Below are 16,959 nucleotides of genomic sequence, written 5' to 3'. Positions count from 1 at the left end.
GGGGCAGGCGGGAATCGAACTCATGCGGAAGTGGCTTTAGCTTCTTACCTAAAGCACTGCAGTGCTTTAACCCGCTGCACCACCAGGAAGGGCAGGTGTTAGGATTTTTTTTAAAGGGAGGGGTGATGTGATCAAAGGAAGTGATATATACAATATATATGAAAGAGAGCTAGTAAAAAGAATCCTCTAGTAGTCTAGGTTTGGGCTAATAAGAATCTAAAGTACAGTGACAGTAAAAATAGGAAAGAAAGTAATCCAAGACTATGAAGAAAGGACAAACATGATCTAAGTTCTAATCTTAGCTGAAAGAAAGGGCTTGAATTAAAAGGACTTGTTATATAACAGGCTTCTGAGATTATAAAGAATGTTGTTATTGCAGATAACTAGTCAGGGGCAGACACTTCTTGGGGAAAATGAAGTCCATTTCAGAATAATGTCAGGTGATGCCAGGATGTTTGGGAAAGGGGAGAATGAGTGAGCACACCCCCCCCCCAATCACTAATGCTGGATAGGTTTATCACTGTTTCTTTGATCTGATAACCAGATCTCCAAGCTCACTTATCAAGTCAGCTTGGGATGCACAAATAAAATTTTTAGAGAAGATCTTAATACCATAGGTAAGATGCTATTTCATCTTCTTCTGAATGATTCTCATGTCATGCATATATTAGCAGGCATATATAAATAGAGTCTGTCAGACAAATATAATGAGCATAGGTCAAAAGGCACTAAGTGGAAAACCCTCCCTACCCTGGAGGCGGGGCTTGTTCTACAAAGCCTCCTGTGGTGCCAGCCGGCAACTAGACACATTGGAGTTTTTTCCCCCTGTGACATGTGCTTCAGCTGCAGTGGAAAGGAAATGTGTCATCTGTGGTTTGGTTTTAGAAGTGGAAAGCTAGCTGTACATATCCTTTTTTACTGCAGATTTACTTGAAGGCTCACATTCTTCAATTCTATTCTGCTTTAAATTATCTGGAAGCTGTGCTTCAAGACAAGAAAAGTGACTTATTAAAATCAGTTTGTAATCAGATTCTGATCAAGCACTTCTTAAGGTAGGTGATATATGTGGCTTTTCTTATCCATTTTCACTTATAACTTTATACTAATTAGTATTTGAGGAAGTTCTTTCAGCTAGAACTGAAACTCTCGCTAACAAAGAAGAATCGTAAGTATTGAAAATGTATGTTATTTTCTGTCTTGGCAAGTAAAATTTAAGTTAGAAGTAGATTTACCACCAACATACAGCTTGGATTTGGAAGGACCTGAATTTAGACTCCACAAATGAATTAGAAATTTGTTATTAAAAAAAAAAAAGCTTTAAAATGTTCTCATTATTAATGTTTAGGCATTATAAATTTGATTGGAAATGACCAGAGATAAAGAAAACTTTTGATGACATAACTTGGGAGTCCAAGGTATAAGTTAGGGATAATCAGACAGACCTCAATTTAGGCATTTGTGGGATAGGAGAATGTCTCACTTTGACAATGGTTTGTTTATTTAGGGACAGCAGTACCTCTGGCTGAAGACAATTAACAGCGGGCCTATTATCTGTCCCGTGGTAAGCACTGTTAAAGTGTGCAAGAATACCACGATGTATACTACATTGTTAATGAACTAATAAGATGAGAATAACCCAATTTAATTGTTTTAGCATCTAATGCAGAAATTCAGGCTAGTATGAACAGAATGGACATTACTTAGTAACTGTGAAAGAATCATAGAATAGCCACAGATTTATGCCATTCCACTTAATAATTGAAGCTGAACATTATTACATAAAAGGCAAGCAAAAAAATCTTTAACTGTTTATTTAAGGTCACAACCTAGAAAGCAATCATAATTCTAGAATAATTAACACAGCTTTTTACCTTCATTTAGGAATAGGAAATGTTATGAGAGGCTAGTTTCCAGTTAGCATTGTTTATTATATACTATTCTTGCTTATGTAACTCATCATGTCTCCTCTTTTATTCTTAATTTTGATATATCAATAGTATATAAATATTAGCTGATGACTTATAACAAGTTCTTCTTAGCCCTTGTATTTAAAAATATGGCTAGTAATGGTTATATATTATGCTTAGTTAGCATAATAGACTTAACTACATTAGATTTTGTATTAAAAAAAACAACATATGCACATTCAAATTTGAGAGAAATTCCTGTAAAATATATAGGGCTTGTAAACAGGAAATTTAATTTAGAAAACCTCAAGGTAATAAGCTAGCTATTACTTCAAGTTCCCTCAATAATAAGAATAGTCTAGAAAAGTTACTGAGACCAACTGGATATTAGGAAAGAGATAGCTAAATAGTGGTAATACATTTTCCCTACTGAGTGACCAGTACCTAAACAGATATGCCAATAGTATTTCTTCAATAATATAGTGCATAATAAGGGTTAAGAACAAAAAAGTCCCATTTTTATACTGGCTTCCAGAGAGCTTAGTGCTAAAACCGAAATTCAACTTTGCTGACTTTCATATTCAAATGAAGATGAAAAAATCAGTAACTTTTGTTGAACTTCTGGAAGTATTTAGAAGAAATCTTCTTTTTTTTTTGTAATGCCATATTTTTAGGTTGAGAAAACTAGCATGTCTATGTTTTTGGAAGTCATAGTAAGTCAAGGGACACAGAAGTGAAAAGCACTACAAAATTGCTTTCATGAATACAGTTCTAAGCACCAGCTGTATTCTAGACTTCAAGATAAATAGCCAAGAAGAAAACTGAATACCTTGAATTCCCATTTGAAATCCACTTTCCTTTAGTTGCTACCACACTTCCTCACGACCCCACCCAAGCCCCACCTACCTCAAAGCATCAATTTTTCTTTTTATACTTGAAGCAAAATGCTCAAAGTTTCATCTCTCTTTTAGTATAAAGATTGGTAACATTTGCTAAATGGTAAGAAGTTTCTGCAAGAAAGATCCTGAAATGGTGGTGGGGGAGGGGAGGAGGAATCAAAAAAAGTAAAAGGAGAAGTAACTGACTCAAAGCTGAAGTCTAGTATGTTTAAGAGGAAAAAAATAGTACAAAACCACAGTGTCCTGTTTAAAATGATTAACAATTTTTGTTAGATTTAGAATGCTGAAAGTATAGAAGTTAAATTGTTTCTTTTTACACAGCCTTACAGAAAATAATTCAGTTGGGGGAACCATCATTCTTTCAGAAATTAACAGTCTATACTGCTATCTCCACAGATTATCATTCACGGACATGGAATACAGAGAATATCTGCATCTTGCCCTTCTGATGGTGACAGTTTTCTCTCATGAAACAACAGCAAGCTATACCCATCTGAGGGCTAATGATACTACTGTCTGGGAACCACATATTCAAAATAAGATGGGCAGAAACCAAAATGAAAACATTACGAACCTTACAACTACTAACATAGATAAGAAAGGTAATTTTTCAAACATGCCTGAAAGACCTACATCATCTCACATCGTGTCATTAACTCCTAAATCTGAACTGGAGCTTTATACACCCTCTGTGGTCAGAAATAGTTCTCCAACAGTGCAGAGCATCAGAAACACAAGCAAAAATCACAGTGAAATTTTTAAAAAAGATGTCTGTGAGGAAAATAACAACAAAATGGCTATGCTAGTTTGCTTAATTATAATTGCAGTGCTTTTTCTTATCTGTACCTTTCTATTTTTATCAACTGTGGTTCTGGCAAACAAAGTGTCATCTCTCAGACGTTCAAAACAAGTAGGCAAGCGTCAGCCTAGAAGCAACGGCGATTTTCTGGCAAGCAGTGGTCTATGGCCTGCTGAATCAGACACTTGGAAAAGAGCAAAACAGTTCACAGGGCACAACCTAATGATGCAATCTACTGGAGTGCTCACAGCAACAAGCGAAAGAAAAGATGATGAGAGAACTGAAAAGCGTACCATCTAACAGATGCGTTAGTGAAGAAAAATGCAAAGTAGTCATGAGAAAGTATTTGGAGTAAAAATGAAGTCAGTTTGATATTTAATGCCACTGTGTTGTCTGGTGGTCTAAAATTTGATATGGCAGGCCTTGCAACTTAGATTTAAATAGGTAAGAAGTATACCTGCTTACTTAGTTACTCACACTGTGCATTTTTGTTTTGACAATGTTCTGGAAAGAGAAAAATTGATAATAAAAAATAAAACCACCAAGCATTTGGAGAGGGTTTCAGGGATGAATGGAAAAAATGACAACAGTAAAAAGGGACAATAAAATAAATATCTGCTGTTCAGCAATGTAGTTAGATGAACTTGGAAGAGTCTTAGTGGATCCTAAGAGATTCAGCATCTAACATAAATTGAATTACTCGCATAGAGTTGAACAGTATAGTTTAAGTGGTACGGTTTCTGCTGAATATAACAGAATCCACACTGGCTAGTTTTTCCACAGCTAATTTTATTGCTAGATGTCTTAATTTTTATATATGGCACATACAAGAAAGTGTTTTCCTACCATAAATACTTAACTAAAACAATTCTGTATAATAAATTAAGACTCAAAATAAAACTGTGTATCTATATTAACTTTATTATCAGAAAGATTACACTGTAATGATCAATAAGGAACAGAACAAAGTAAAAAAGATACATATAGCCACACCAGTTGGCTGAGCTAAGTCCATGTCTTTTTTTTTTTTTTTAAGATTTATGTATGCATACAAAATTGGGGTACAGGACAGAAATGTGTGAGTAAGAGGACTCACCAGAGAGAGTGGGGAGCAGAACAGGAAGACAAGTACACTGCTGAGGGGAGCAGCAGTGGATGGGTCAGGAGAGGTCCGCCACGCCATGTGAATAACCTCCCTGGCTAGGGATCAAACTCATGCTGCAGTGGCTGTCAAGAGCTTCACAGTGCTGCGCTTTAACCCACTGCACCACCAGGGAGGGCCCTAAGTCCACATCTTACTGTTTAAGTGTCAGATACCTTTTTCTTTTAATAAAAATTGTCTTCCAGTTTACTTATTACAAATATCCAAAGACTGATAAATCCTTGTTCAAGGATACCAATTAGCCTACCAAATGATTAATTATGCATTTTTATTACCCAATATGACATGAACAAAGGAATGTTTTTTCAAGTAAAACAGTGACTTCCATCTTAAATTAACTATATTACAAAAGTTGGTTTGAGAGACTTTCCAACTATCTAGTGAACTTGACACAAGACAATCTAAATCTAATAAGATACAGGATCATGTTAGCAACAAAAACATCAAAATTCTCCTTTATGGAACATTTACTTTGGGCAATCTGCTAGCCAACTAAGAAAAGATAGCATGTATTTTTTCTAAGAATTACCATAATCTTACTCTCCTTAGCCTGGCTACATATCACCTGTTGAGTCTTCACAAATCACCAATGCCTAATTCTTTTATCCCTTCTATTTCAAATGGAATGTACTAGGTAGGCATTGGTAACTTTTGGATAATTACTGCATACTGTAATAGTCCAATATTGCTTTAGTCATCAAATTTATTTCTTACAAGTTTCATGTTTCTAAATATCTAGGTTACATCTTCAGATGAGAAGAAAGCAACAGTGCATCACTTAATAACCAAGTCGTAAAAAATAAATCCATTCCTTAAACAGAAAGTCATAACCATAATTATTATTATAGATAAAGTAAAATGTTAACAAAGTATAATGTAAAACAAGAGAATACTCAGGCCAATCATAGTGATGACAGGTTATCTTTTGAAGGTATTTAGGACCAGACTAGAAATGAACTGGGCAGAGTTCCCATTTTATGCAAATTAAAATTTTGAGATCATGTACTAGAACAAATAGCATTAACACAAATCACTTTTTTAATTGAGAAATAACTGTCAGAAAATTGGAACAAATTAGTATCTTTTAAAATAAGCTAACTATTGCTACTTTCACACAATTCACATTTTCTCACTCGCCAGAAAGCTTCTACTATAAAATGTTTAAAGATAATAAGTAAAATATCTTTGAGTTGACATTTTGAGTTATTTTTTAACAAAGACAGTTGTTTTTCATACTAGTATCATAGTCTACACACTTAATTCTGGGATTTAAAAATAGCATATCAACCCTTTATAACTTTTGTATTCTGCTTTACAACAGGGCCCCTTAACAAAATACTCTTCTTTCTGTATTGAGTTATGAGTACCTTTAAGGTAAGAATCTGGTGTTTATAACCTGTGTTTCTCTGTAGTGAGCATTGTCTATAACATGTTGTATCAGACACTGTAGATTTATTTACTTCCACAATAAACTTCTAAATTAGGGATTATGACTTTCACTTTTCAAGTGAGGAAAGAGGCTGGAAGGTGACCGCCCCAAAGAAATTTTTATTCAGACTGATGCATATGCTTTTTAATGTGCTTTACTTAGTTAACTTATTTGAAAAGTGATCCAGTTTTACTTTCAACTGAGAAACATGCATTTTTGTGGGTAATCAAAGAACTGTGAATTTGAAATAAAAAATCATTTAGTATCTGGGTAAAAAAATTTTTAGTTATTTCAACCTGGACTTTACCTAACTTATGTTTGAGAAAATAACATACTACTTACTGTGTGAGACGCCTTTATATGCATTATCTTATTTAATTCTCATAACAACCAAGTAAGGGAAACAAACAGTCCTCCAAAGGAGGAAATGGTGACTCAGAAGTGCAACAACTTGCCTCACATCACACAAATAAGCAGAACCCATAATTCATTTTTTACAACAAGAAATCCCACTATGGGTAATAACCCAACATGCAGTTTTTCCTTAAAACATGTATTTTTTCTCTCCAAGGTTATATTCTAAATATTTAAATTTTGTAATCACATTACTAGAGGGTGTTATAAACATTAATTAAAAGCATTCAAATCATATAGCTTCAAATTATATTTCAAAATAAATTCTCTTATAGTACTACACTTCTTAGTCATTTTGTGGCTTACTGCACTTCCGGAACCAACTGATAATCTTCCTCTTTTTTCTACGGAAATCGTTTGTTTGCTAGAGGGCCATTTCTGATCTAAAGAGAACTTAACAATCCCTTTTGCTTTCTTAGTCAAGTAACCAAAATGTCCAGTTAGAACAAGAATTTAGCATCCTGCAAAAGAAGTAACAGCTGAGGTAAGGAAATTTTCACAAGGCAATCTGGTTTAATCTTTGCTGTATATAAAATTTATTTTAAAAACTAAAATGGTATTAGTATTTAAGTTTAAATTCTGATAGTTTAAAGATGCCTGTAAGTTTTGTGGTTTTGTTGCTTGAAATTTAAAAATATTCAGTGTTGTATTTGCCTTGGAGAAAATTTTTCACCTAGGTTTATATGGTATAAGCCCTTTTAAGCTTATTTGATGACGATGTTTATTAACTGTAGCTCTGCAATTAAAAGAAATTATAGCCAGGGCAGAAAAAGCTAAGGGTTAGACATAAAACCAAAATCCAAGGAGTAAACTGAATATATAATCTCCAAGATACCAGCAGTTAAATATTCTGATTTGTTTTCTGTAATCCACAGATTTCATTTTTTAATCCCCTTTAGCTTTCATAGTAAGAACGGTTTCCTTCACTTAATTTAAGAAGAAATCAAGAGAGTAGATGAGGTATTCATTATTATATATGCTTTTATTTCTTATACAAACATTTTATTAATAATAACATGGAAATATGACTCATTATTAAAGCTCTTCTACATTTTATGTAACTTATTATCTGAGCCTGACACTATAAAATAGATATAGGAAAAAATACCCAAAGAATAATACAAAATTGCTAATATGCTCTAAGTAAACTGGACAATAAGAAAGCAAATACCCTACAAAATAAGAACTGTCAAGAGTTTACATAAACCTTTATTTTAATATTATAGGATAATACATTTATAGTGAGTAAAAACCTAGCTTAACATTTCATAGATGTTCCTAACTTTCTTTTATTGAAGATCACTTTAGAATTCTTCTAAGTAACTACAGATTTCACCTCTAATTTTAAGCAACAGTTATCTATACATTTTTAAATGGCCAGGTTCTAAATTTAGAGTTAGTTCTGTGCTTTTCAACTGATTCCTGTGTAATCAATCCTACTTATAAGAAAATTATAAATTTCTAAGTTTGAATTTTGTTAAATAGAACTCTGATGCCTTTCAATGTACAATCTCTAAAAATAACTTCAAATATGATAGCTTACATATTAACCACTTAAAGCTAAAAGTGTTTTCACAGATAAAGTCACAGAACTAAACAGGTTTTCTGGTAGTTCTTTTCCTGTTTTTTTTTTTTTACACAAGACTCCCAAGGTTCACATCTCCTTTCATAAAGTATTTCTATTTAATAATTTTGCTCTGAAAGGCAGTGAAGCATATATAATGACATATTTAACAGAAGAATAGGGCTCTGGCCACTACTTGTTGCTGAAACACTGGCAAGTTAACCAACTTTTCTTTGTTTTAGTTTCTTTACTTGTAAGGTGAAGATGCCAACACCTTGGTCATTAAAATAGGATAGTGGCTAGCATTTACACAGTGAATGATAACTATAATTGATAAAAAATGATTATCAATTATTTCCTGTTAGAATTGAAGTTTAATTTCCCCTTCCCTTCTTCAATATACAGAATTGCTGTTTTCTTCCTTTTATGTTTGCATATTTCACTACTTGGAGATATACTCCTATGAGATTGTAACATACTGTATCTGCACTATAACTTTTATTTTACCAAATAAACCAAAACTTACATTATTTTTGATGTTGCTACCTACATTTGCTTTGTCATATAGGATACACTATACAAACCTTCATTTCTTTTAAAGGATGTGACATTTATTTAGTCAACTCAACAGTATACTTCAAATAATAAAAATGATAATTCTTCACATACTAATGCACTATATTTATGAGAACATGTCTAATACTTGGAAACACATCACTGTAGCTGACTTTCAAATGCTTAGTTAAAACACTATACATTTTCTTCTAAAATGAATTGTTTATTTAATATTTAATTTAAAATATTCAATATTCCTTGGAAACAAAGGACCAACATTGAAGATTTAAACTGCAAAGTTGTCAACCTAAAATGAGCAAAATACTGCCGAATAAAAGTACAGAAATTTGCCTGACTAATTTCCAGAAAAATGCAATATAGAATGTGCAGAGATTTTTGACAGTAACTAGCAGGAAAGCTCTTAGGGAGAGGGACAGGCAGACACTAAATTGAAGGGTACTTACAGCAGGACAGAGAGCCTGACATGAAAGATGAGTTTGAGAAGACAGATCATTCAAGACCTCCATTTTGGCAAGATCTGCTCCTTTGCTGGTTCCCTGAACCCACAAAAACAGGGCAGTGACAGAGTAGCATTGTGTGGTTGCTTCTTTCATCTAGTTCAATCTTTCCACCCACCCAACTACCAAATTATATAACTGCGATTTTTTATTCAGCCTTTTCTTAACTTTTATTACCTTTTCTTTCTTTCAATACTTGACCTCTAGTCAACTGACTTTATAACCTTTCCCTGAAGTAACCTGTTGCTGCTTACTATAAATTTTGCTTTACTTTTCTCTTGTGTTACTTTATATATTTCTACTTTCCTTTCTGTAGAAACAATGTTGGTTGGTCAGGTACATACCACTTACCTATTTTTTAAATGCCTTTGTTAAATAACTTTCTTCACTGGTGAAAATATGGGCTTCACTGTCTGACATTAAAAAAAAAAAGTCTCTTCACTATTATGCCCCTTACTTATTCTTTCAAATCCTGATGGTTCTTTTCTGCGTTATTCTAAACTGCCACAGTAGAATTTTTTTTTTTTTTTTTTTTTTAAAGATTTATTTATTTATTCGTACAGAACTGGGGCACAGGCCAGAGATGCGGAGGGTGAGAGGATTCACCAGAGACAGAGTGGGGAGCAGAACAGGCAGATCGACGAAGTACACTGCTGAGGGGAGCAGCGGGCGGGTCAGGAGAGGTCTGCCACACCATGTGGTCACCTCCAGGGCAGGTGGGAATGGAACTCATGCGGAGGTGGCTTTAGTTTCTCAGTGCAGTGCTTTAACCCGCTGCGCCACCAGGGAGGGCCCTGTCTAATTTTTTTTAAAGATTTATTAATTTATTCATACAGAACTGGGGTACAGGCCAGAGATGCGGAGGGTGAGAGGATTCACCAGAGACACAGTGGGTAGCAGAACAGGCAGATCGATGAAGTACACTGCTGAGGGGAGCAGCAGGCAGGTCAGGAGAGGTCTGCCAAGCCATGTAGATCTCCTCCAGGGCAGGCGGAGATCGAACTCACGAACTCACGCGGAAGTGGCTTTAGCTTCTTTGTGCTGTGCTTTAACCCGCTGTGCCACCAGGGAGCGCCCTACTGTAACCTTCAAACAAGTTTAAAATCTTGAACAGTGAGGCCCCCATGACCTTCCTATCATTAAAAAAAGGCTATGATCCTATCAAAAATAATCTCACAAACTATATGGTGTTTATAATTATGCTATGTTAGGGCTTTCTTTTCCTAATGCTTTTTTCAGCTAGGAACCATGTAGGTGGTTTTTATTTTATTTTTAATTTAAGCAAAGTCACAGAAGAGGAAAGAAACATTTTTGGCTGAATATAATTCATGGCTTATATTCTCTGTTGCTTTAGCATTTTTAAAAATTTGTTATTTAAAAAAATATTTATTTATGCTTACAGAACTGGGGTACAGGCCAAAGGTGTGGTGGGTGAGAAGATTCACCCCAGACAGAGTAGGGAGCAGAACAGGCAGATCTACTGAAATACACTGCTGAGGGGAGCAGCAGGTGGGTCAGGAGAGGTCTGACACACCATGTGGGTCAGCTCCCTGGCAGGGGATCAAACTCATGTTGCAGTGGCTTAGGAGAGCTTCATAATGCAATGCTTTAACCCACTGTGCCACCAGGGAGGGCCCTGCATTAGCATTTTTTTAGAAAAATAAAGTTAACTCTGAGGAATAATATTTTCTAATGAATTTTTTGAGAATCTCTAAGAAAGTAGGAATTACATAGATAATGACCATTTAGGGAAGATTCAAATCTTCAAAATCTTCAATTTTTTCCCTAGTGAATTTTATTCAAACTGGATTAAAAAATAACTTAGATTTCACTTTCTCTGCTTACATTCCAGAAGTAATATTAATAAAAAGTGAAATGGAAAGGAAGGAAACCAAGAAACCCAACACAGGATCATTGCTTCCTGAGTTCCTAATACATGTGGTACACTGCTGTAGAAATAAAAATATAAAATATGAGGCAGTTTAGGGTAGTAATTCCCAGGGCATCATTATGACATAGATTTGGGCAAATTAGTTAGCTCATTTGAATTTGTCTCTTTATCTGTAAAACAAAGATTCCTCCATCTTCTTTGTGGAATCATTTAGAGATGAAGTGAAATAAAAACCTAGACACCTGGAATAGTACAGCACATAGTATAGTATAAACACATAGTAAATTCTAGGTAAGTATTTTTCTTTCCTTGTTTTTTTTTTTGTCTTCTTCCAAATTCTTTACAATCTTGTTTGAGGGGATGAGGATATTAAAAAGTGCAAAGTCAAAGTAATAAAACTAAATACAATTACTTCAGGGAACAGAAGTGTGTGACGTACACATATGAAAGAAATACCCAAAGAGCCAAAAAAGACAGTAAGAACTAGACAGCTTGAGTTGATACGTTATCTCTTTGGGCTGTGGTAACAGAGAATTAGATTTAAGAAGAAATTTGTTTACTTTTTTGAGAGCATAATCCACTTATTCATTTATCCTCTTTTTAATATAACTAAAGTACAATTGGTACTGTTAAGAAGGGGGATTTAAGCTAAGGTCTGAAAGGTATAGGTTCAAATTGGCAGTCAAAAGGTAAAAGTGGCTGGGACTGGGAAAAAACACACTAACATATGTCAGTCATGAGGTGTAAATCTGTACTGATAACTCAAGCCAGAAGGAAGAAAACTCAGTTTGGAGTTATAATCTTAACAGCAATGGGGAGTAATATTATGTATGCTTTTAAAAAGTTTAATTCATCAGCAATGTTCAGAAGAGTTTAAAGGAGAAATATTTTTAAATTTAGGCTTTAAGTATTATGAGGGAGAAAGAGAAAAAGGAGAGAAAAAGAGAGGAAGAGATTGATTAGGAAAATAAAAATCACATCTTTTCTTCTACTAAAACATGGTAATTTAGCACCACTATGTACCAAATGGTCGAGGAGTTGCAAGAAAAACTATTCAAATATGCTGAAAGTCTGTTTATTTGCAAAACTCAAGAGAACTCAAGTTCTTTTACTGTACCTTGCATAGAACATCAACTTTCTCTCAGATTGGCCTATGAATCATAGAAAAACTGATTTCTAATCATATGCACCAGGATTTAACACCCTGAGGTTTTCCTTTTCCTTATGTTAAGAAACAGCTAAATAGTTACCATTGTATTTAATAAATATGCAAAAATTATACTCTCAGCTGGATATTGCCCTGGTACAATTTTCACTTCAGAGTTCTTAGTTAATTCGCACAGATCTTTCTAGATCAGTTTGACCTCTTTGAGAAACATTCCCTGAAGCCTCTCCAGGCTAGATTTGTTCTTCTGTGCATCTCCTGTGATGCACAGAGAAAACTAATCAAATTATTTTTTATTTGTTTGTTTCTATCACTAGAATCTCCTCAACCTAGGGCAAGGTTTGACACAAGAGTGTTCATTAATAAATGAATGAAAGCAGGGCCCTCCCTGGTGGCTCAGTGGGTTAAAGCGCTGCACTAAGAAGCTTAAACTACTTCCGCATGAGTTCGATCCCCACCTGCCCTTGAGAAAAAGGTCAATTCTGAGATAAAAATGAATTATTCTAAATATGCTGAATTTGCTGACAAATTCACATGTATATGTATATCAAGAAGTCATACAAATGAAACTAGAATTAAGGAGATTTGGAATGATAATATAGATTTGAGAATTATGACAAAGGTAAGAGTTGAAATATTATATAGATTCAGGATCAAAGAAAAGGATATACTAAATATCAAGTATCTAGATTCAGGAAGTAAGAGAAAATGAGGTGCTAGTGAGATTAACATGAAACATGAAAAGAAGACAAAGAGTTACTCAAATAGTAATGAGCTAACAATACCAAATGTAGTCAAGAGATGGTGAAGGGGGAAGAAGGAAGGGAAAGATGGTTGAATTAGTTACTAATAGTTACTGATGTCCTTCAAGGAAGCAAGATCAACTTATTTCTAACAGTAAAGGAAATAGGGTAGAGAGGACAGGGGAGCAGTAAACAAAGCCCCTCTTTCATTAGTACAACAGAATTGAAGGGCTGTGATGTTAATGAAGTTAGTGGTGCAGTAGGGCGAACTACAGGTCTTAGGGCGGAATTAAAAGAGGATCACTGCCTATGGGGGCCAAATGTTATATGATGAGTTGGAGGATATTCAAGAGTTCTTTATACTAGTCTACAGTGTATCAAGTCCAAATTGGAAATTAATACTTATCCAGTACCAGTATGTTTTATGTCAGACACCAAATGATACCTAATTGTCTTTCTTCTTTTTTTTTTTTTTTTAATAAACACACTGGTAAAGAGGAAACTGTGAAATGGATCCCAAATATTTCATCCTAATTTTCTTTTGTGGATACCTGAATGATACAGTTTTCTCAGAAGTGGAGGCCAGTACCACAGAGATGCAGCCACCATCTACTTTATTTAATAAATCATTGGTGTCTTCTGTCTCAGCAAATTCTCAAAACTCAAAGAAGAATTCCTTGGACCAACCAACACAATCCAACAATGTTTCTTCTGGACAAAAAGTATCACCTACCAAAGCCACTGCTGGACAAACATTGGTCAATAACACCACAAAACAACCAAAAACAACTGCCAATACCTCTTCCCAACAGACAGCATTATCTGTGTTCACCTCTGCCAGACTACTACCATCATCTGGGCATACTTCCACCAAAGAACTACCCCAGCCTGTCTATACTTCTCCTCAACAACAACGATCTGTTCACACCTCTGTTAGAAAACCAACAACAAATAAAAATCTATCTACACAAGCAACACCAACTACCAACATTTCAGCTAGGCGTATACCAGAGTTCTTCCTTGAAACTCCCAGTAACAAAAAAAATACACATAGTACCAAGTCTAATTCAGTAGCTGCCGTGTTAATTGGTATAATTCTGACTTCTATGTTAATAGCCATAATGATGATTGTACTATGGAAATATTTTAAAAGACCAGTTTTGAATGACCAAAATTGGGCAGGAAGGTCTCCATTTGCTGATGGTGAAACCCCTGACTTATGTTTAGATAATATTAGAGAAAATGAAGTATCTACAAAACGTACATCAGTCATTTCATTGAAGGCCTTGAAACCAAGCAAAAGCACACTTTTAGCAGATGACTTAGAAATTAAGTTGTTTGAATCAAGTGAAAACATTGAAGATTCTAACCCCAAAGCAGAAAAAATAAAAGATCAAGTAAATGATACATCTGAGGACAGTGCTGACAGATCGACAGTTGGTACTGCTGTTTCTTCATCAGATGACACAGATCTACCTGCACCACCTCCACCCCTTCTAGATTTGGAAGGGCAGGAGAGTAACCAATCAGACACACCCGCAACGACAGCTACAGCTCCTCTTCCAAATGACTGCACCAGTCTTCCACCACCTCTGAACTGTCTCACTCAAGTCTGTGAAGATCCTAATTCTGAATTTGAACAGTCACTTCCACTTCCTCCTGACTCACTTAACTTACCCCTGCCACCAATGGATTTTATGAAAAACCACGAAGATTCCAACAGTGAGACTCAGTGTCAGGAGTTCTCAATTGTTCCTGATTTGGATCAAGATCTCAATGAGTCTCTGCCACTCCCACCTGAAGAGCTGTTGTAAATACTACTCCATCTTATTTTCTTTCTTCATGTGATAAAATATGCTAAATGACAACTGGTTGCTAATTTTGATTAATAATCAGGAATTACATCAGATCTGCTTCATCATCATGTATACCATCAGAACTTATTTTTTAAAAAGTATAGGGCACTCCCTGGTGGCACAGTAGGTTAAAGAACAGCACAAGAAGCTAAAGCCACTTCAGTATGAGTTCGATCCCTGCCCCGGAGGTGACCCACATGGCGCGGCAGACCTCTCCTGACCCACCCACTGCTCCCCTTAGCAGTGTGCTTCGTCAGTCGGACTCTTCTTCTCCCCACTGTTTCTGGTGAATCCTCTCACCACTCCTGCACCTCTGGCCTGTATCCCAGTTGTGGATGTATAAATAAATAAACAAATCTTTAAAAAAAAAAAAAGGATATAATAGTGATTTGTTTACTGGCTATAGTACCTAGCTTTAATGTACTATACATTTTACATGTATGGCAACTATGTATGTTGTTAACATATAAATTTTTAAATAAGCATTCTCCATGTACTAATTACCAAATAGCTGCCTTAAATTTTACTTTTCTATTGCAGAGGGAGATGAGAAATTAAAATGCATATGCTAAGTTTTAAATCAGTCTCTTGAGAATTAAATAAATATTCCAAGTTTGGGGATGAGAGATTTAAATGAATATTTGAGAATAGTGATAAATCCTTTCTACTCTCTGAAAACAAAAAAAAAACAAAAACCCAAAACATCACACTGGAGAATTGGGTTGGGGACATTTACCCTGGGGGGGGTGAGGGGGAGTCACATGAAAAGCCAAACATGAGTGTGCACCATAAAATGATTTTCCTTTCTTTTGTTTCTGTTTTTGTTTTTTTGGTGGTGGTGGTGGGGCTCCCTGGTGGCACAAGGGATTAAAACTAAGCACTATGAAGCTATCCACAGCCACTATCAACAGCCACTGTAGCCATGAGTTTGATTTTCACCCTGGGAGCTAACATACATGGTACAGCAGACATGTCTCCCCCTACTGCTCCCCTCAGCAATGTATTTCAGTCACCTGTTCTGCTCCCTACTATGTCTCTGATGAATTTTCTCACCTCTAACCCCTGCACCGCTGACCTGACCCCAGGCCTATACAAGTATGCATAAATAAAAATAAATCTTTTTTAAGTGAAATACTTTATTATTTTCTTTAATACAGAAGTTTTAGACAGATAAAGGTATCTATTCTGTGCTGAAGTACTAAAGAGTATTAGTAGTGATCTTGGTAGTAGTTATAGCAGTTATGTCATTCTGAAACATACCTGGTTCTTCCAATTTCCAGGAACATGATATAATTAACCTCCCTTGCTCCCTGAAGTTAGGAATGACTACATGACTTGTGTTGGCAATGAAATGCGAGTAGAAGTGACACATATCACTTAAATCTTTTATTAAAAGTTTTTTTTAGTATGTCTTAAGCAAACAAAATAAAAAATTGTGAAGAAATAAAACCCAATAAACTTTATTTCAAATTTTTATGATTTATTTCCAGGAAAAACAAGACCATGAAAATACAGCTGGTTCTCAACTTTCACTAAACTCATCTTTATAACACTAGCCATTTAAATTCTTAAACCACATTCCTTATGCAAAATTTCATCTTTTACACATTACCTGACAAGTAATAAACTGGAGTTAACAGACTGCTAAATCTGATGGATAAATCAGGAACTGATGATCACAATCTTCCTGATTTCTTCAAATAGGCAGATTTTCTCCTTTTGCTCTTTATGCAAGAGAACAGACTACTATAAGTAGCTAGTTTTAGTTTCAGTTTTAAAAAAAATTTTCTGCCAGGGAGGAAAATAATTGCTATTTACCACATTCAATTTTTCCCCACTAAGGTTAGTGGAAGCAAAGCACCCAAAACAGTAGCAATCTAATCAGCAGTTAGAAACACAAGTTAATAAAAAAAAAAAAAAAAAAAAAAAAAAAAAAAAAAAAAAAAAAAGGCAAGAAAAGTCTAAAAGAAAGTTTACTTTGGAAAAGGACAAAGGGGAATAAAAGGTAGAATGAACTATATACTATATTCCAGTGGTGCTCTTACACCAGGTTAGAA

The 16,959-nt window shown here is 34.9% G+C and overlaps 3 protein-coding genes across 3 annotated transcripts in view; 2 read left to right on the top strand and 1 right to left on the bottom strand.

Moving 5' to 3' along the window:
- The window catches only part of NF1 (neurofibromin 1), a 244,417-nt gene that overhangs the window by 46,694 nt on the left and 180,764 nt on the right, over window positions 1-16,959 (bottom strand). The window lies entirely within an intron of this gene.
- EVI2A (ecotropic viral integration site 2A) lies at window positions 945-4,446 on the top strand. The gene is made up of 2 exons (XM_012726278.1): window positions 945-1,052; window positions 3,203-4,446. Exon 2 carries the CDS (start codon window positions 3,219-3,221, stop codon window positions 3,903-3,905), a length of 687 nt encoding a protein of 228 aa, XP_012581732.1. The 5' UTR covers window positions 945-1,052; window positions 3,203-3,218; the 3' UTR covers window positions 3,906-4,446.
- EVI2B (ecotropic viral integration site 2B) lies at window positions 7,015-15,054 on the top strand. Its single transcript, XM_012726277.1, has 2 exons — window positions 7,015-7,094; window positions 13,543-15,054. The coding sequence occupies exon 2, from the start codon at window positions 13,556-13,558 to the stop codon at window positions 14,858-14,860; it is 1,305 nt and encodes a 434-aa protein (XP_012581731.1). The 5' UTR covers window positions 7,015-7,094; window positions 13,543-13,555; the 3' UTR covers window positions 14,861-15,054.

Source organism: Condylura cristata, unplaced genomic scaffold (genome assembly GCF_000260355.1).
Source record: "Condylura cristata isolate star-nosed mole 26May11 unplaced genomic scaffold, ConCri1.0 scaffold00017, whole genome shotgun sequence".
In the NCBI taxonomy this organism is placed as follows: Eukaryota; Metazoa; Chordata; class Mammalia; order Eulipotyphla; family Talpidae; genus Condylura; species Condylura cristata.
Note: the sequence above shows the minus strand (reverse complement) of the source record. Positions and strands in the feature narration are given on the sequence as shown.